This window comes from Siniperca chuatsi, linkage group LG19 (assembly GCF_020085105.1).
Source record: "Siniperca chuatsi isolate FFG_IHB_CAS linkage group LG19, ASM2008510v1, whole genome shotgun sequence".
NCBI lineage: Eukaryota > Metazoa > Chordata > Actinopteri > Centrarchiformes > Sinipercidae > Siniperca > Siniperca chuatsi.
The window spans coordinates 15,515,402-15,536,692 of NC_058060.1; the positions used below are offsets into that span (position 1 = coordinate 15,515,402).

Here is a 21,291-nt window from a genome sequence, read left to right on the forward strand (position 1 = left end):
ACACATGATGGGCGTCCATATCAACCAATGGCATCTCTCAAATGGAATGAGTGACAGGAAGACTCCCCAGCTCGGTAGCGGTGTTGCGAATGGAGGAGGCGGGGCTATGGTTAGGCGTTGCTGAAGAGCTTAACGGGTGTTTTTTTTTTTACGCAACTGGGTCCCATTCCTTGTCAAATTTATAAGGTTTTAAATTCATCTTGGGGCCTGTGGGGACTTTGTAGACACGAAAACCTACTTTAATAACGAGCAACAGCAAACAATTGCGAGCTAGAAAGGTTTTTAGGGGGGTTGTAACATGCTTCAGGCAGTGATGCTAAGAATGAGCTGGGATACTATTGTGTAACAGACTGAAATAGCTGGACCAGCATCCTGCAGGAAGAGGTTCAGTGAGAGGACTTGCTACACTTCGATCTGTGCTTTACTCTCCCAGGTGTGTTTGTAGACAAAAACAGTCTGAGGGAGATCAGAAGCAGAGAGTCATCAAAGCAGGGACAGGGAGTAGAGAATAGTCTTTAGACTGGGTTTAGTGCATTAGAAAGGGAAAGGGAGTTTCAGTATTTGTTATACAGCTGTAAGTTTAACATATAATTGGTTTATCCATGAATACCAAAGCACACATGTATGTGACTAAGAATAAAGTGGGGCAGTTTAGACAGAAACAACTATGTTGGCATACTTTGGCTTCACAGCCGTGTATTACTTTTTGTTCCATGTTTGAGATTCTGAGAATGTGACAGAAATACTGTAGACAATTTCAGATGATTGTCGTTTTTCAAGCGAAAATGCCAAATATTCTCTGGTTACAGATTCTCAAATGTGACTATTTGCTATTTTTATGTTTTATATGATTAGAAATCGAATATTTGTAGATTTTGGTCTGTTGAGCGGACGACACCTTGAGCTATGGGAAATTGTAACTGCCTTTTTTCACTATTTTCTGATGTTTTATAGACAAAACTTATCGCAGCCCGATTTCATACAGTATATTTCTTTAAGTGAACATTAAGCTTCAAGTCTGCTGTCTTAAACAGCATATCAAAGGGTTATTATAAGTTAAGGACAATGAAATAGAAAAATGACCATTTGAGCTTTCTGTGGCAGTGTGTTTTTTCACAGGCGCAAAGATTAATATCACCATTAAAAACTTCTTCCAGCAATGTTATACTTATTTCCTGCCAGCTAATACGATTTCTATGAATTCTTGAGAAATAGTTAGCAGCTCTAGCTTTGTGAAGTAGAAATGGCAAAAGAAAGAAGAAAGATAAAAGATGTCATCAAAAGGTGAATACTTGCAAGTTTGCATCACTCATCAGCTGTTTGCACATACACAGTGCCAAAATAGCAACAATATTAATGTTTCCACTTTTATTGTCAGGATACTTGCTTCATGTAAAATATTTCAATACAATACAGTACAATACATGTTCCATCTGCCGTCCTCCATGCGATTGATTGGTTTTGTCATCATGTTGTAAGGTTTGCCCACAGCATACAGCAGCTGAGCGCTCAGCAAGCTGCTTTGCCACTCCTACCATGAAAACAAAACCATGAAAACAGATTAAATTATAAACTACTAAAATCTTTTTTGTCCTTTCTCAAAACCCTCAATGCCACAGCTGTGGGGGCTCCACATCCTCCCTGCATGCTTCACAGCAGCTCAGTTCAGTCCTCAGCTGAGGCCCTCACAGGGCCACACACACACACACACACACACACACACAAAATAGACAGACAGACAGATGAGCACAGTCGGACAGGGAATCTGTCACCGCTGGCAGTCACATAGCAGCTTACAGTCTCATCCAAGCTTCGACGGGAAGAGGGTAGGGCGTAGGTGGAGGTGTGGAGACAGGTGGAGAAGAAGAGGGGAGGAGATGACACAACAAATTAACATGTGTCCCCCCCAAACCAAGCTGCTGGCTGGTTTAATTATGTCTGAGAAACAGAAACAGGTTGGATTCCATCATAGTATCCATTCTTCACATCCTCCCACCTTGTGTTTCACCCATCAGGTTTTGGTCTATAGCGGTGTTTCTAACACTGGGGTTATGGTGCGATATCTTGAGGAAGTGTTGATTGTTGTCATTCTGACCGAACAGACTGCTGCAGACAAGGTGTCCTCTGTGGGGTGGGGGGGTGGGGGTTTGTTGCCTTGGACATCCCCACATCCCTCAGTACATTCGTTCAGGTGGGCATGGTGAGGGCTGTGTGTGTGTGTGTGTGTGTGAGTGTGGGAGGGGTGTCTCAGTAGCGGTGCGTCTGGTGGGAGTACTGGGGTGGCTGTTGGGAGGTAGAGGAATATCCCATGCTGCTTTGGGGCAGTGATGTGCTTGGTCCAGGGTTCTGGTAGGCAGCATGTGGATTGGAGCGCTGCAGGGAGGAAGAAAACAAAAAGATAATCATTAAACACTATTAACTACACACTTTGGTTCGGCCTCAAAACTTTGCCTGACTTTGTACGTTAATGCCCTCTTGGTTTAAAGGTTTACAGGTTAATTTGGAGGTTGTGACATGAGGCACGGACATGCCAAGCTAACATGAGAGAGAAAAACAGTAGCTATGTTTTCATTCAACTGTCAATCAAACATTTATAAACATGCAAAAAATGAAACATGGAACAAATAAGGTCTGATTACTGCGTTGCGTGCATATAGGAGGGAAAACATGTAGGTGGCAGTAACACACCATTACACTGCATGCCAGCTGGTTAATCACATGGACTAGACGTAGTCCTAACTGTGTTACTTACAGAAAAATAATGATAAGAATAATCAAGTCAATGTGACAATGTTATAAATTAACCAATTGTCATAGTTCCTTTTACGCAAGTTACAGATTTCCATATTTCATTCTGTCTGGGACTGCAGTATGGGTGAATAAAACAGCTGACTTTGATCTTTCTATGACAATTTATTTGAAAAATGCATTTCCATTAAAATTTTGTGTATAAATTGTTTATCATAAAAGCAAAATCTACCTTGAGTGAACATATATTGCAATACTTAACTTCATAATCTCAGAAATCACAGAAACATGAGAATGACTGTGAGTGAGAGCGAGAGTGAGAGACCTACCTGGTAGTCTGAGGTCATGATGAGGCCACCTGAGGTAGTGGTGGGCGGGACAACTCGCACTTTTTTTAGAGGCGGGCCCTGGGCGTGGCTGTTGTCAGGGTTGCCAGTGTGCCCTGCCCCATTCGTGTGGTTGTTTCCCTGTTGCTGCTGCTGGTTTTTCTAATAGTCAATAAAAGAAATAAAAAAATAACTATTGTACATGTGTACAATGTATATGATCTTCAGCCCTATTGTGTATGTACTACCTCTTTGCAATGTTTCCCTTTACCTTTCTGTATATATTCATGCTGAACGACTGTAGTGTTCTTACTTTGTCTGCCTTGTCCTCTGGCTCCTCCTCTGTCAGGAACTCTCTCTTGGGGTAGGGAATCTGGCAGCCTGCAAACACACTGGAGAAAAATGCAAAGATGCTTGTCAACTTCAAACATTTATTCCCATGACTCGGAGCTAATTAGCTAAGGGACCTGTTCAACATGGTAGATGTCCCTAGGACATGTGACTGAAGCTAAGGAGTAGCACAAGATAGATATACTGGATGCAGACTGTATGTATAGGTGTGTGTTGTGACTTACTCAGAGGTGGGCAGGGGCTCCTCCAAAAAGTATGGGTCCTGCATGGCCTGCTCAGATGTGATTCTACGGATGGGGTCCATGGTCAGCAGCTTCTGCAGCTTTAATGAATTGCATACAATGTTACCCTCAAACGAGAAACCATTAATAGAAGTGGCGTAATGACAAAGCACACTTCATTTATCATGGAGAACCACACTATAGCTGCACGGTTGTCCTGGATTTAACATAATAATGGTCCTATAATATCTATAAGTTACGCAACTTACATGCAATTTCCCTATTACTGAGGCATTTTAACTCACCAAGTGGAATGCTTTGCTGTCTGGTTTGACTTTATGTTTTTCCATGTACTTTATAAGGCTGCAGTTTGTGTATCTGTGATAGAGAAGGAGCAAATTATATCAATATCATGCCTTCAGAGCATTTACCCTATACAAGAACATGCAGAGCTATTACATGGTTCAGTCAGAATTGCGTACAACACTCAAAAATGTATTTTTGCCAGCAGAGATGGCACTTTGCTGACTTTGTTTCTGATCTTTAAGAAAACTAGGACAGTGGTGCTCTGCAGACTCACGTGTTCCTCCTAAAGTCTTTCATAAGCGTGGAGTGTTCTGGCATCTTTTTGATGTCCTCCCAGTCTTTATCTGTCAAATGAGGAAAAGACAGGATTACACCATGTCACACCCTCCCTCCCTTCAAGAACAGATTATTACGGTTGTAGTGTCTGGATTACAATCTTTAAAGCACAAATGGTCTTGATTTCCCCACAACAACCCCTTACTACAAGTTAACAAGAGCTTATTGAGCTTTGGTTTGGACTTTTTTTTTTGCAAAACTGAAAATGACTTGCTCATCTGCAAGTTTTTATACATTCACATCAATTATCTCTAAGCTTTTAAATAAAAAAGTCCATAACTTTAATTGCCAAACATTGCAAATTGATTGTATAATTTGCCCCAAGGCAAAATTTGTAAGGCTTGGTTTCCTGGAATCAAAACAAAATCCTTCAGACAGACTGGTGGTGAATTACACAACCAGAGCAACAGAGATGGTAGAAGGGGAAGAAAAGATCAGAAGCAGCTTAAGTGAACTGAAAAATATAGGCCCAAATGTAGCCCTGCAAGTAAAAGTTTCTATGTTTGTGACTTGGCTTCATCTATCGTGTTAGTGGATTGATGTTCTGAGCCCACAGACCACATTACTGCCTCAAGAAAAAGGAGCAAGGAAAGACCAAGGAAATAATCTGCCTATGCTAGGAACGGAAAATACTCATCTTTCCAAAGCAAATTTCCATTGAAAAGGTAACACTGGCACTTTGGTATAATAACAGCTGAACAGCATTAATATACAAACATTGTTTGGAAAATTGGAAGTCCTTATTTTTCTTAATGTCATAATTAATACATCCCCTTTTGAAGCAATTCAGGTGTATCATTAACAAATAAGCACGTAATTAGTGATTTCAAATGGAGTATTTTCCCCTAAAGTCTGGCAGCACTGGACTCTCACCAGCAGGGAAGCCCATGACGTTAAAGATGCGGTCCAGTTGGTCGTGGTGGTAAGGGTTACTGGTCTTTATGTCCTCCTGGCGACAGTGAAATATGGGCTCAGACGTCAGCAGCTCTGCAAAGATGCAGCCAATCGCCCAGATGTCTGAAAGAAAAGCAGAGCACACACTAACTTAAGCTTTCACTAAAGTCAGTAGAAGTGGTTGCACATGTTCACACATGGGAAGCTGCACAGACGGATGGTGTTGCACAATTCTCACCGATGGCTTTGGTGTAGTGCCGAGCCCCCAGCAGTAGTTCAGGTGCTCTGTACCAGAAGGTGACCACCACAGGGTCGAGATCGGCTAAAGGCTTCAGCGGTGAATTGAAGAGACGGGCAAACCCCATGTCCGCTGCAGGATAGCCATTATAGTCAGTAAAGTGCTAGCAAACTGAAGCAATAAATGACTTAACGTTTTAAAAAGGAGACATTATACATACCAATCTTTACTCTACCCCTCTCTGGCCCTTCCCCCATCACTAAAATATTAGCTGGTTTCTGAGGGGGGACAAGAGACAGAAACATAATTGTAAACATGTTGCCACAATTCAATTATTTTTTTTAAATGACAACAAATCAACTGAGATGCATTCAGATTAGGTTGGCCCAGTTACTGAACTACAGTCCTGTACATGGTGTGTAATCAAAACTTTTTGTTGCTGCCCTCTAGTGGACAAATAAACCCATTGCATCCCACAAGAGAGAAGGTCTACCATTTCCATCTCATTTTATAAGTCAGTGGATTTGAATGGCAGATAATTTGGCATTCAAATTGAACTGCTAAAATCTGTAAACAAATTAGACTACTTTGAGAGTATTTATACGTTCGTATTTTGCAGAACCAATAACTACAATTATCTAAAATTAAAATTCAGCTTTTATGGAATAACCTTCCACCAAAACAACTATTATAGAACAAGTGTATACAGGCAAACAAGGTTGACATAAACCTGTTTATAAATAATCATTAATCTACATACAAAAATCAGTTAATACATGTGCAAACAGGTCATTATGAGCCATAACTAAACACATGCAGACTGACACAGCTTCACATGCCTTTGACTTGATTCTCTGCCCAATAACAATCTTCCGATCTCTCATCAACTGTTGCCTAGTTTTCCCTTCTACCTAAATATTTTCTCTCTCCCACTCCCCTCCCCTCCCCTCCTCTCCTCTCCTCCCCTCCCCTCCCCAATCCTCTTACAAGGTCTCTGTGGAGGACCCAGTTGGCATGGAGGTAATGGATGCCATCCAGGATCTGGTAGAGCAGAGACTTGACCATTCCTCTAGGAAGCTGAAGTGGCTTCTTGTTGGCCTTGGAGGCTCTGTGGAACTTAATAATGTGCTACAGAAAGACAAGATAATAGTAATTGTGGTGTGTGCACACATGATGACTGAAATCCCTCATTTTGTGTCCTTTTCTATGTTTGTGTGGTCACAAATGTAAGTTTATGCTACAGGCAAGATGAGTAAGGCTGATGTTTGTGGCATGTGTTTCCACTTCCTTTGGAGGGGAATGTCAGTGATGCAGCTTTGTGGCAGAAAAAGGCATTTTAACTCAGTTCTGATACCCTGCCAACTGTAATGCAGCAGAGGTTTGACTATCAAATGTAGAATACTTCTTGGTGTATGTTTTTTAATGTGACTTCACAATGCATAATTAGCACCATTTAGAGTGGTGGCTAATAGTGAATGTGAGTGTATATGCATCAGCACTATGAGTCATTTTGTATTTGTGAATGTCTGTGCTGTGGGAAATGTTTACATATGTGCAAAAGAAGAGCAGAAGGCATATATATAAAATATATATATAAAGGCATAAATATATGTGTGTATACAGTGCATTCAGAAAGTATTCAAACCCCTTCACTTTTTTCCACATTTTGTTATGTTGCAGCCTTATGCTAAAATCTTATAAATTCATAATTTTCCTCCTCAATCCACACCCCATAATGACAAAGTGAAAACAGGATTTTAGAAATGTATTAAAAAGGAAAAAAATGAAATATCACCTTGACATAAGTATTCAGACCCTTTGCTATGACACTCAATTTAGTTCAGGTGCATTTCTCTTGATACTACTGAGATCTTTCTACACCTTGATTGGAGTCCACCTGTGGTAAATTCAATTGATTGGACATGATTTGGACAGGCACAGACTTTTCTATATAAAAAAGGTCTCATAGTTAACATATTAGAGCAAAAACCAAACAATGAGGTCAAAGGAATTGTCTGCAGAGCTCAGAGACAGGATTGTGTTGAAGCACAGATTTGGAGGCTACAAAAAAATGTCTGCTGCATTAAAAGTTCCCAAGAGCACAGTGGCCTCCATGTAATTCTTAAATGGAAGAAGTTTGGAACAACCAGGACTCTTCTTAGAGCGGGCCGCCCGCAATCAGGGAGAAGGGCCTTGGTAAGAGAGGTGACCAAGAACCCGATGGTCACTCTGGCTGAGCTCCAGAGATCCTGTATGGAGATGGGAGAAACTTCCAGAAGGACAACCATCACTGTAACACTCCACTGATCTGGGCTTAATGGCAGAGCGGCCAAACAGAAGCCTCTCCTCAGTGAAAGACACATGACACACACCTAAAGGACTCTCAGACTGTCAGAAACAAGATTCACTGGTCTGATGAAACCAAGACTGAACTGGTTAGCCTCAATGCTAAGCATCATGTCTGGAGGAAACCAGGCACCGTTCATCACCTGCACAATACCATCCCAACAGTGAAGCATGGTGATGGCAGCTTCATGCTGTAGGGGTGTTTTCCGCGGCAGGAACTGGGAGACTGGTCAGGGTTGAGCGAAAGCTAATAGGAGCAAAGTACAGAGACATTCTTAATGAAAACCTGATCCAGAGCACTCAAGACTTCAGACTGGGCCGAAGGTTCACCTCCCAACAGGACAATGACCCTAAGCAAACAGCCAAGACAATGCAGCAGTGGCTTAGCGTCAACTCTGTAAATGTCTTTGAGGGGCCCAGCCAGAGCCCGGACTTCAACACAAGCAAACATTTCTGGAGAGACCTGAAAATGGCTGTCCACCGATGGTCCCCATCCAACCTGACAGAGATTAAGAGGATCTGCAGAGAAGAACGGCAAAAAATCCCAAAATCCATGTGTGCAAAGCTTGTTGCATCATACCCAAGAAGACTCAAGGCTGTAATCGCTGCCAAAGTTGCTTCAACTAAGTACTGAGTTAAGGGTCTGAATACTTATGTCAATGTGACATTTCAGTTTTTTCTTTATAATAAATTTGCAAAAATGTCTAAAATCCTGTTTTCACTTCATTATGGGACATTGAGTGTTAAACGATTTTAGCATAAGGCTGCAACATAAAAACTGAAAAAAGTTAAGGGGTCTGAATGCACTGTATGTGCTCATAAATGGGGGGGGATCTGCAGTATGTGTATTGGTCTAAACTACTAAAAGAAATTATTAAAAATGAATTATACAGAAAATATTCACATGAATTCCCACTCATATTGATATATACAGTAGACAAGATTGCAATATGTTTGATAAGTCGTGCCATGCAGCTCCAGTGCGTGTGTGTGCATTTTACCCAGAGATCATGTTCGGCGTAGTCAAAGAGCAGCCATACTTTACGGTCTGCGTGTGACAGGAAAACCTTCTGCAGTGAGATGACATTGGGGTGCTTCAGCTCCCGCAGCAGCTGCAATATACAAACTCATTCAGAGGACTGACCACAAACTCTCATGGCAGAAATCATGAATGACAAATGGCCAATTTGCACTAATTAATGCATTAATGTATTAACTGCTAAAAGTGAGGAATTTACTGTACTGATTACCATAAATAACACAAACAGGGTGGACACAATATCACCTGTACAACTGAATGCAATACAATAAAAAAGGACTTGTAACATTTTTTTTAAAACATAGGATGCCTGAGGTATTGATTTTGAGAGCATAGTTTATATTAATGATAGTGTCTACCCTCTACCCCCCTTAATGTCTGTTTTCTAATTTGTCTTCTTCTGTGATTCTGTCTAGCTCTTGTGTTTTATGTTTGTTGCTTACTTAACAAAAGCTAGTTTGTGATGGTGATTCAGACATTACAGAAACCACCTAGGAATGGCATGAGGATGTTTAACAGAGACCAAACAAAGGGACAGAGTAAGCCAAGCAGTTCTTACTGCAATCTCTCTGCAGGCTGACATGGAGATGCCAGTGCCTTCAATCTGCTTGAGGGCGTAGTCCTTATCATCCTTCCTACAAACAGAGAGAGGTAGAACAACATCAACACCAGACCAGACTGCTGGCCCCCTGAGAGCTGTCTGCACAGAGACATAAAGGGGGGCACTTGGCAGCTGGCACAGGGACTCTGACAAGAGACCGAGTTGCATTACCTCCAGATTTGTGTAATCAAGCTCACCTCTGAGGCTCAAAACAATAGAGGGGGAGAGGAAACAGGCCCTGTCTGGCAGCTGGCAAGGGACAAACAGAGCACTGGGACTGGCTCTGACTTGAATGAATTGGGTATAACCCCTCCCTCCCCCTGGCCTAAATCATCTCATAAACCCATGCTCCTCAGGCCTCATCCAACTGCTGCAGCACAAATTAGCTCACAGACTCTCATAAACAGCAGCCTCCTAAAGTGAACACAAACATCTTTAAACGTTTTAGGGCTCCTTTGTGTGGTTCCGGCTGCCAGTATATCCGAGCTGTGATAATGGGCTTAGTATGGGCCTAGTAACTCAAGCTGCCTTCAGCTCTCCCCAGCTCTGGTCCAGACACACTAAGACTGTTAAATGGGTTGCATTAGAAACAGCATGAAAAATTGAAATAAATAAAAAGGGTGGCACCCTGGTGATCTAAAGGTGCTGACCATGAACCACAGCGTCTAAGGTTCTGGTCCAGCCAGGGACCTTTGTTGCATGTCATTCCTCATCTTTCCCTCCCGTTATTTCATGTCATCTCTCCACTGTTGACTAAAGGGCAAAAAGTACTTTAAAAAAGGAAATTAAGGTGGGCTGAGATTAAAAGTAAAAGAGGACAAAAAAGAGCATGAAAGCACCAAAGATTTAAGGCATGTTAAATTATAGATTATATAAAAGACAAAACACGTCGTTTTCAAAATACTAGAACCTTAAATACAAAAATCAGCTCTCATGTGCCAGATTCCACCACAAATTAAACATTTTTAACCATTTACACAAAGCCTTCTGGGTGATGGCAAAATTCATATAAGATGGTGTAAAGGTTTTCACCCTGAGTATGACAAAAACAATCCCTCTCCTCTCAAAAGAGGGCCACTGAGACCATTAGCAAGTGCTTGCTCATGCACCTGCTGTATCCTACATTCACCACATCACCTACAAAGGCTCTTAATTTTACTAAATTAAATGACGCCTACCATTGAGCAACAGCACAGGACAAAAATAGATACATCAGAAATGTTTTAACAAAAACAGCAACACAAGAAAGGCAAGCCCACAATCACAATAGTCAACCATATGTCAGTGCTTTTACACCCGTCACTAAGCTTCATCAGCATCCTGATTGCCCTTTACATTGTTCTCTTATTTCTATACATAAATCTCCAACAGCATGCCTCCTCTGCACACGATTCCAGCCTTAAAGGGGAAAGAAATGAGAGAAGTAATTCAAATGTATTTGGGAGAGGGAGGGGGCCTGACGAAGGGTTCCCTGGATAGAGGCCTTGCTGGTCACCAACTCACCCATCTTTTCTCTTCGCCTTGTATACATGACCGTAGGTGCCTCTTCCCACTTTGCATCCTTCGTACTCGAACAGGTCCTCGACACGCTCTCTTTCGCCGGTCAGCTTCACTTTAAAATCATAGTCCATTTTCACCAATGTTTGGGCTAAATGTATCCGCTCCTTCCTTTTTTTAAAGCGTCGCTTGGGAGGCAACTAGGCTACTCCAACGAGCTCGGTTTGGTAAATCGGCTAGTTGCCTTCCCCAGCGTGGCCCTTTCTTCCTTCAGCCCAGCTTCCACATCGAGTTTCCGGGTTAAAATGTTTGTGCCGGAGGGGATGTGCGGTGCTGGGAGATAGTCCAGGTGGAAAACGAGCCCGAAATATATTCCTTTCTCTTGTTGCTGCGTTTCTCTCAGCCGGTATCTGCTCCAAAGAGACGCACTTCACTCGGTAACGACGGCGTATTCGCGCACGGCACTGTCGTAAAACGTCGTGAAGACCAGCCCAACAGAGAGAAAGAGCTGAAGAAAATGGGTATACAGATTACACCCTTACACCACATGGGAATTCACACTCGTAAAAATTAGAGCTTATGTATAATGATATTCAATCATAACAACCATATGATAAAAAAACAAACATATTTTGTCATAGTACATCAATGCTATGATACAAGTGCATAAAGAGATATCTGCATTTTATATCTTTTGTCTATAACATCAGTATAACAGAAAATATGAATCCATTTGTTTTGAATTCAAGGGAAAAGAAGATTATATCTTGCTCCGCATAATATAATAAGTACATTATTCCTAAAAGTATGATACCATTTAGAAATAGTTTATTTGCACATACTAGTATGCTGGAGTATTACTATATAGTAATTTTTCATTGGGCAATATTTAATGATAGAATGGCCACATGGTCAACAAAACAGTGGTAGGTATGACTGAGGTATGAATACTTGAATAATCATCAAACAATAATCATGAACACTAACAAAAACACCAAGACGTTTTTTAACGACAACAAAACATTTTATTATTGTTCTTTTTTGCCATAGGCTACACTTTATCATTGTATATGGTGATGCTCTGGTGAAAGCCTATACCTAAATACACTATATAATACACCATAATGCTGAGTTATATATTGTGATATCACTACATCACTACTTTATGTTGGAGGTCACTGACAAGCCTGTTTAAGGATTTGGTTTCAGACATGAACTCATCAGTTTGGGTGATAAAGAACTCAAATCTTTTACTCATGGAAAAGTAGCAATGCCACAATGAAAAATATTGCCTTAAAAATAAATGTCATGCATTGAAAATGTTAAAAACAAATAAAAAAATTAAATGTATAAAAAATATTTTTAATGTGAATGTTATTTAAGACTTAAATAAAGATACATTTATGTTGTAGATGGTCTATTATACTCCATAATGTAGCAGCATCACATGTTTAAAACTGCATTGAGTAAAAACTGCACTATTCAAATTCAAGAAATTCAAAGTATAGTTTCACAAAGTTGAATAAATTACTTTGTTGTGCACCTCTGGCACTCAGTGTACCCATATTTGGACAACAAACTTTGAGATGTTTTACAGATGTTGTGTTACCTAGGAACCAATGTAGCCAGGGAGGTTGTTTTTGACGGACGGTGTATTGTAGCACCACTGGTCCCATCTTGGTTTGAGAGAGAAGGGAGAGCAAAGCAAACCGTCCATATTACCGCTGCTTTGTCAGGTAGTAAATTCCTTTTAATGTCATTGTCATCTCTTATAAAATTATGCTAGGATTAAGTGTTAAGTTCCGTATACATTAACTGCTTCATAAAACTGTTTGTCACATTTATATCTCCTGAGATATTCAGCCTCACAGCTCGCTGGCGAGTCAGCTAACACTTGTGTCGATGGACTGCTATTCGCTAACGTTAGATGTGCTAATTTGCTAGTGCTCGGTTAGCAACTAAAGCGTTGCGCATTCAAAATGACACTTCGCATCCTTGAATGGTCCACAAAACTGAATGTTGTGTTTGGGCGGCAACGCAATTAATCATTACCAGGCATTAACATCTCGATTATCTAATTATGCAATAAAGCTGACAAGATTCTTTGTCTTTCCTTCTTTGCCCTGCGTTTACATGGAGGAGACCTCCGTTTAGTTTTTCATGGCCCGCCTTTGTAGAGCAGTGATTGGACGCTTGGCGTGTCCGTCATTAACACTAGGCCGATGATTGGTGGCTAACCAGGATGACAACGCCAGTTTTGTTGCTTTATTCCCCTGCCTTCAACATGGCCTTCCGTAGCTGCTGTTGTAACTTGGCTAATATTAGCTCAAATGAAAACTACGTTGTTATTAGCATGTCTATTGGCTATTCCTTACAGTGAATGAATTGAGTCTTTATCCACATGTTAAATTAGATGAACATACGGCGTTAGTCTTCGGGCTAAACGTTAGCAACGTTAGCAAGATTACTGTAGCCTTACTCAGTGTCTTGCTGGTGGAGTCTTTCGATAGAAAATGGATGGCGTTGTCTTAACTGTCGTCTATGCCTAGAGATTAGTCACTGTAAAGCTAAGGTAATCGAACAACTCTAACTTGCATTGCATTTTTGTTTCATTTTCTAATACAACCCAGGAAGTGCATGATACATACATTAATACATATATATAAATGTACATATGTATGTGTGTGTGTGTGTGTGTGTATATATATATATATATATATATATATATATGATAGCTGAGTAAAACGTTTGTTCTGTATCTTTCCTAAACAGAATCAAATAGCCATTAGCTTGTTTTGTTCATGAGCAACATATTGTAATGACATATGAGCATGTCTACTTGAACAGTGGAGTTGCAGAGGCTCTGTTTGACTTCAGCCCTTATTTTATTATTTTTAATGCTAAATGTAAAGCTGTAGATCACATTCCACCCCTGACTGAGACCCTCACTCATCTGTCTGCCAGCACTTTTTATGGTGATGGACCCTCCTGGTGGGGGAGACGAACGGCGGAGGCAGGCAGAGCGTCTTCGGCGGGAGGAGGCATACTATCACTTCATTAATGAATTGAGTGAAGAGGAGTATCGCCTAATGAGAGACAGCAACCTGCTTGGCACCCCTGGTGAGGAGAGAAACATTCTGCTATGTTAACGCACTGATTGGGATTGCCAATGTAGCCTTACGTCACATATATTTTAAGCATAAGTTTACAGAGTACACATTGTGTCACAATGTATGATATCGATAATCTGCTCTCAGTACAGGAGCAGGGATAGTTCTTCTTGACCCACTGCTGCTGTTCATATGTTTCACAGGAGAAGTGACTGCTGAGGAGCTCCGGCAGCGTCTTGATGGTGCAAAAGAGCGCATGTCATCTCAGCCCCGTACTGAGCAGCGCTCACAGACTGCTGATTCCGGAGAACAGCAGGGCAGCAGCGGTGAGGGAGAAGAGAGAGGGGCCGGAGGGAGACGAGGGGCAGGTAGGGTAGAGGGGGAGGGACTTGCCTCTATCTGATCTTTTCAAATCTGGCTTTCAATAGTCATGATGCCATATGTCTTGGGTTAAGTCGCTATCAATCTCGGAACCCTTCGCCTATCGTCTGATGACGATTTAGCCTCTGGGGGCAACGGCCAATGTTTCGGTGTAGCCAGTGGATAATAATAATGCATATCATTAGCAGTCTCGGAAACCCATTGGCTATCATCTGACGATGATTTGAATGCAGATAAAGTTTTTAAAAAGCTAATCTCTAGGGTTCCAAGATTGATAAAAATCTAAATTCGGCCAATGCGTTTCACCTCTTTTGCTCTCCACACGTACTGTTTACCTGCATGTAAAGCCCGCTCAAACGTGATTTGTCAATACTACTCGGACCACAAATGGAAACCAAAATGCTTCGATACCAAAATCTTGTCCCTTGCTTGCATATTCTGCATTCATATGTAGATATCTGTTTATAGAGATTAAGACACTTGATTACTGAAGAAGCCAAAAAACATCACATAATAATACAACACTGTTTTAAGACTGGACTTCAAGAACTGTAAAACAGACGATGGCTTTCATCATAAATTCTGTGAAACTGGATTATTACGAAGCACTTACCAAGTGCTCCTGAAACATTTTTCATACATATACAAATATCGATAAATATTTTATTTTAGTTTGACATCAGCTTTGGCGAGGCTTAAACAAGGTTGCAACACAGATTGTTCGACTGTGAGTCTGGTTTAGCCTGGCAGTAAATGCAGTAGACGTACTGTTCTTGAGTAAGGTATGAAACAGACTGGCTGAAACTGTCGGTGTTGTAATAGGGTTTTCCTGTACAAAAGCATAGATTTTTGGGGTGAATACATGTTAGTTTACAGTCTTACCCATATTTGTTTTTTACAGGGGGCACAGAGCCCGGAGCAGAAACTTCTAATGGTGACTCATTACTGGAGTGGCTGAACACTTTCAGACGCACTGGTAATGCTACTCGCAGTGGGCAGAGTGGCAACCAGACATGGCGTGCTGTCAGCCGGACCAACCCTAACAGCGGAGAATTCCGCTTCAGCCTGGAAATCAACATCAACCATGATCAGCCAGAGCCGGGGGAGCATAATGACACTGCGGACACTGCAGAGCTGCCAGTGACTGCCCCAAACACAACTTCACCCTCTATACGCACCGCCTCCTCCTTCTCCAACCCCCGCCCTTCAGCCACGCCCAGGCCAACCCCATACCCCACCCCCCGCCCAGCCCTCAGTAGGAGGATGCAGACACGGCGTACACGCAGCAGCACTACCACTCTTTCTATGAGCCCCCCTGCACTTCCTGCACCAGTGACCACCCCAGCTGCTGCTCAGAGGAGAGGTGCCACTTTGCACTCTTTAGCACCAGCTCCCACTTTTCCCAACCCTCCTCTTGATCAAACTACAACTTCGCAACATCAAGCCCTGAATGCTGAAGTAGAGCAGGGCAGTGATGATATGTCTGCTTCTATAGACTGTCCCCGTGTGTCACCCCAATCTGGGTCTCAGGCCCCAGCAGTGGGACATGAATCACGTGGCAGTAGGACTCGATCACGTGGCCGTGCACGCAGGGCTGCAGCGGGGGGTGGGGTTTCATCCCGCTTGTCAAGGCGAAGCCGTTCCCCCTTGCACAGAATACCTGTTGCCAGTACCACTCCACCATCAAGCAGTGGTGTCAGTGGCTCTAGCATCCACACCGTTGAGCCAGGCAGTGGCACAAGCTCTGTTTCCATGGAAACAGGGGAGGCTGTGGCAGAACCTGCAGCTCTTACAGAGCCAGCTGCCGAAACAGGAGAACGCGAGAGTGAATCGCATGTAATAGGAGCAGGAAGTTCAGCAGTGCGACGGCACCCAACCATCATGTTGGACCTGCAAGTGAGAAGGATTCGACCTGGTGAAAACCGTGATCGGGACAGCATCGCCAGCAGAACGCGCTCTCGTGCCCGCGTTGCTGAGAATACTGTCACATTTGAAAGTGACAGTGGTGGATTTAGACGCACCATCTCCCGCTCTGAGCGAGCTGGGATCCGCACCTATGTGAGCACTATCCGGATTCCACTAAGGCGCATCAGTGAGACAGGCCTTGGGGAGCCCAACTCCACTGCCCTGCGCTCCATCTTGCGCCAGATCATGACCGGATTTGGGGAGCTGAGCTCCCTAATGGAGACAGAGGCTGATTCTGAAACTGTTGCACCTAGTCACACAGATACTAGTGCTACAAATAGTAACACCAGCCCAGCCAGTCGTCTACATACAAATGAGAGCGCAGCTGGCCAGGTTGGTACAGGTGGGGTAGATCAGGAGAGGGTGGGGCTGGTGGGAAGTGAGGAGGACCAGGGTGGGCAGGCCAGGCTCGGAGGAGGGGTAGTGAGCACCACCGAGGGACGGGCCACCAGCAGAGACACCAACAACCTGGTAGAAAACGGTACGCTACCCATTCTGCGGCTGGCACACTTCTTCTTGCTCAATGATGAGGAGGATGACGAACACCCTAGGGGCCTGACCAAAGAGCAGATTGACAATCTATCCACACGTACCTATGGTCAGGCCAGCCTGGAGGGGGAGATGGGTCGTGCATGCAGTGTCTGCATCAATGAGTATGCCCAGGGCAACAAGCTGCGTCGCCTGCCCTGCTCCCATGAATTCCACATCCACTGCATCGACCGCTGGCTCTCTGAAAACAACACCTGCCCAATTTGCAGGCAGCCCATACTCGCAGTGCATCATGACTGACCTATTTGCTGACAAACACAACTATCAAGTTCCTGGCTGGCTGAACTGAGCAGACCCAAGTGGGCTTTGCATGTACATAGCGCTTTCATGGTTTCATTTCTTTGAAAATATCCATTGTGTTGAAGGTTGAACCAAAAGTGCAGAAAAAAGAAACTATAAATGCAGAGAATTAACAAAACTTTATTTTTTTAGACTCTTTGTTTTGAGCAACTTATTGTTTTATTTTCTTCTTCCTGTGACCTGTTTCACTGGTCTCTGTCACAAAGCTTCAGAGGCCCATGTCAGTGGATGGCATTAATGCTTAAGGAGTTCCTGTAGCCGCTGCTGACTAGTCTCACTTTAACTCTTTAATGTCTGATACATGTGACGTCTCTTTGTCACAACTGAACTACACAAATCACTTCTAGATGTGGTTTATTCAGTATAAGCTGTAAATAACTCACCACTGCTTGTATTTAAGGGTTTTGAAGCAAGACGCTCCTCACATGCCATTTGTTTAGAATGGAAGAAGGAAACCTTCAGTTTTTCTTTTTACATTCACCATTTTAAAGCTTCGACATCCATTTTAAAGTGTCCCTTTACAGTTGGATAAGAAATGTATGATTTATTGGGATGTGTATGAGCTATGTATTTAATTTTGAAACAAGTTTTATTCTGTATGCCTAGTAGTATTTATTTGTTAAGCCCTCTCTATACACTTGTCCCATATAATTGCAATACAGGATTCATCCATAAGTCACCCACTAAACTCAGCCCAATCATTAACATTACCCATATGAGCAGCACAATTCAAATGAAATGCAGAAGGCATGTGATAATCAGGAATTCAAAGTTGTAATTTAGTGTGAATGGTGCAATATGGAGAAAAAATACAGTATTTGTTTTGCTGTTCATTGTTGTTTACATTGTAATGCCTGATTATCATTTCCACTTAAAAACAAAGTCTTGTTTACCCTGAAATCAATGTTTCCTCTTGGTTACTGTTTCGAAAACATAACTTACATTGAGCAGTTAGCCTGATACATCTGCTGAGCAAAAACATGGAATTAAAAAATGAAAAATAGATTTTTTTAGAGTTTATACAGTGGTCCAGCTAACTCTGAAATCCTTCTTCATCAGATAGGTGCTGGACAGTTGTTAATGTTTGGAGCATCTGTTGCAGTTTTGGCTCCAACACTGCATTTTCTGTTAATGAGAAACTGTTAACAACACATCTCTAATTGGGTCTTTCGCAGTGCAATGGTCGCAGTCTTTTTCAGTTCCAGTACCAGTGCAACACCTGAATGAGGCTGTGTTAGTAATATGATATTCCTGTATGCTCTTTATGGTTTGTTTTTAAATTACATGCACAGATATTGGAATTTCTAGTGTAGCATAGGTGGATTATTTAGCTGAAACACCTAGTCAGTGTGTTGCCACCAGGGTCACTTTGTTACATAAACAACAGTACACAGGAGCTACAACATATCTGCAGTTAACATGTCACTAATAAAACTGCAGGAATGATGCAGTATAATATGTCAGAATGTATGAGAGTGGGGTAAGTATGTATGGTTTAATTGTGTGTGCATGCGAGTGTGTGTGGGTGCTGAAGGAAATGTCCAGTGTCCAAGTAAACCTGGTTCTCAGAAAGCTTCTGTTCAGCTAGTGTCCACCGGAGATTTGGAGAAGGTTCTGGCCACTCAGTGCAGAAGTGAATATTTATTCTGTTCCTATTTAATAAGATGGATATCAACTTTTGAAATATGAATATGTATTGTTACAGTGTGATGAGAGTAAATGAATCAGTTAAGATAAACATGTTACTATGTAATAAAATGAAGACATGGGTTTTCTTCTCTGCTCCTTAACAATGGAATAAAATGCAGCTTTGTTATGCCTGGAAATCTGGTGTATATGGGTATATACTGTATGTGTGGTTTTGTGTGCACACGCGCCACTGATGTCTGAAGAGAAGGCGGAGCGCGTGTAATTGTGAGCGACAGTTGTCAACGGCTAACCGCGCTAACGACCTACAAGATGTTTGTATTTAGCCATATTGTGGCTAAATCATGTTCTCTGAACAAAGCAATCACACGAATGTACAGAGGAGAAGTGGATTATGCTGCAGAAATGATTTAAAGTTTATGTGAACGTCTTGGTAGCTTTTTATATCGCCGTAAAACTGTGTCGCCGTTGGGGTGAGTGTTAGCTAAACTCAGAATGTGTAGTAACGTAGTTTGACGGTATTCCTTTGACGCTCTCACGTGCCCACCACATTTAGCTAACTTTTGAAAAAATAAATAACCTATTATTCCTCTCAACGACGAGTTGAATTTCTAAACAATAAAACGCACCCTCAATTCAATGCTCACAGCCCTTGGTATGACCACTTGCAAATGTAAAAAAAAACCAAAAACTTTAAATAGATGTTGCTGTGTAACTTGTTATTATTGAGTCAATTTTATGCTTCTCTACTGGTGCTGCTGTTACACTACGTTTTACCATTTACTAATTGCTTTAAATGATTAGTACGTGTAAAATAAACGTTATATTTCTGTTCGAGCCATATTTCAGTCTCCTCCAAAGCAAATTATTTCATAAAAACTGCATTAGAGAAATCTTTACAGCTATTTTCCAGGGGTCTTATTTTTTGGTGGGTCTTATAAAAAAAAACTCAAATTCATCCACTCACTCTTAAACATTGGAAAACTGATAAAATAACATTCCTAAAAATAATCTTAATAATAATCTTAGCTGTAGTTGAATCTTATATTTTGCGTCCAGACGCTGGTGCGCGCACGCATCTCATCGTACGATGCGCGCCCCCGTGGCCCAGCTGAACGGGCAGCAGACAGGACAGGAGCAGAAGTGTGACAGTTTCCCTTCAAAATAAAGGTTTACTCATAATTTTCTTAGAAGCATTTAAAGTATACTGTTTATTTGTGTTGTATTTCACAACATTGTATTTTCTCAATTGATCGATTAGTTATTTGGTTTATCAAATCTCAGAGAATATTGAAAAATGCCCTATACAATTTCCTAAACCCCAAGTTGATATCTTGTTTTGTCCCATGGATAGTCGAAACTAGGATTAAACCCAAACATTTACAAAAGTATAAAACAAAGAAAAGCAACAAACCTCTCAATTAATAGGCTGGAACTAGGAAATGTTTGGCATTTTGGCTTGACAAATGATTTTATAGGATTAATTGATTATCAAAATAATTGCTGATTATGTTTCTGTCATTTGACTAATTGATTAATCAACTGATTATTTCAGCTCTAGTTTAATGTGACTAAGAACAAAACAGTAGTGTCTCAAATGGTAGCTAGAAGTAAAAATAGAATTAAACTAACTTAAGTGTATAACTTACATACAGAGATATGTGATGTCTATTAGGGGATGCTTTTTGACTGTGGCACCTTTACCTGCCTGTTTCCTCTAGCCTGTTCAGCTTTTCTGGGTTGTATACAGCATGTTGTGTTGAAATATTAAATGTTCATAAAAGAAAACTGTGGAACCTAGCAAATGTTGTAGTAATTATGTGGTTGTGGATGTTAGGGTAACTGAAAGGCAGTAATGAAGTAGCCTGTAACTTTAATTTAGCTAATGCCACATGATTAAACTGTGAAACGGATATTGACAGATTTGAATTCATTACATTGAAGACTGATCACATTCCCCTCGAGTCTTTGTTCTAACTTTATTTTGAAAGCAGTGACCGGACGTAGCACATTCTTTATCCCGTCTGACTTGACGCTGGCTGAAACTGCCCTTTAGTCTGCAGCATTACCTCCGCGGTCCAGCCGAAAAACAATGATCCCTGAGCAGCAACAGCAGCCGCGGCCGCAGCCTGGGCCCCGAGCAGCATTCCCTTGCTCTGTCGGTGAGCCATGAGTATGCCACCGCTCCGGTCTCCTCGTCCCAGCCTCACCGACGCTCGTTCACCACGTGCAAGATGTATTTCAACCGGAGAGCCAAGAAGATACACAGTGAGGGAGGTAAGCTTTAAAAAACATACGGTTTTTAATCTTTGCTCGATCGTGGTTCCGCCCGCCGCTTGATTCGTGACCCTGTAAAATCGTGTTATCTCAGTGTTAATAATAGGCCTGTCATTATAGTGGATATAGCGGCCTGTATATACTCGTGCGTATTTGATA

General features: G+C 41.8%; 3 protein-coding genes across 12 annotated transcripts in view; 2 read left to right on the forward strand and 1 right to left on the reverse strand.

The window, feature by feature from the left end:
• Positions 1-1,353: 1,353 nt before the first annotated feature.
• cdk8 (cyclin-dependent kinase 8) lies at positions 1,354-11,392 on the reverse strand. The gene is made up of 13 exons (XM_044175712.1): positions 10,910-11,392; positions 9,365-9,440; positions 8,768-8,878; positions 6,408-6,548; positions 5,641-5,698; positions 5,421-5,552; positions 5,162-5,305; positions 4,227-4,296; positions 3,952-4,024; positions 3,650-3,747; positions 3,388-3,466; positions 3,078-3,236; positions 1,354-2,373 (listed from the first exon to the last, which is right to left on the reverse strand). Exons 1-13 carry the CDS (start codon positions 11,035-11,037, stop codon positions 2,248-2,250), a joined length of 1,395 nt encoding a protein of 464 aa, XP_044031647.1. The 5' UTR covers positions 11,038-11,392; the 3' UTR covers positions 1,354-2,247.
• A 1,094-nt stretch (positions 11,393-12,486) lies between these two features.
• On the forward strand, positions 12,487-19,034 carry rnf6 (ring finger protein (C3H2C3 type) 6). 4 transcript variants are annotated; one of them, XM_044175706.1, is made up of 4 exons: positions 12,487-12,639; positions 13,868-14,023; positions 14,217-14,381; positions 15,296-19,034. In XM_044175706.1, the coding sequence occupies exons 1-4, from the start codon at positions 12,501-12,503 to the stop codon at positions 17,146-17,148; spliced, it is 2,313 nt and encodes a 770-aa protein (XP_044031641.1). In that variant the 5' UTR covers positions 12,487-12,500; the 3' UTR covers positions 17,149-19,034. The 4 variants fall into 4 exon arrangements, with proteins under 4 accessions (XP_044031641.1, XP_044031642.1, XP_044031643.1 ...); XM_044175707.1 differs by having other exon boundaries at positions 14,217-14,339; XM_044175708.1 differs by having other exon boundaries at positions 12,508-12,639; positions 13,816-14,023.
• Positions 19,035-20,862: 1,828 nt separating this feature from the next.
• atp8a2 (ATPase phospholipid transporting 8A2) overlaps positions 20,863-21,291 on the forward strand; it is a 48,490-nt gene continuing 48,061 nt past the window's right edge. For 3 of the 7 annotated variants that reach the window (XM_044175695.1, XM_044175697.1, XM_044175696.1), the window contains exon 1: positions 20,865-21,132. In XM_044175695.1, coding sequence (XP_044031630.1) covers positions 21,090-21,132 — 43 coding nt within the window. In that variant the 5' untranslated portion in view covers positions 20,865-21,089. Of the gene's footprint in view, positions 21,133-21,291 lie in introns of all 7 variants that reach the window. The other 4 variants (XM_044175698.1, XM_044175700.1, XR_006375665.1 and 1 more) reach the window with 3 other exon arrangements.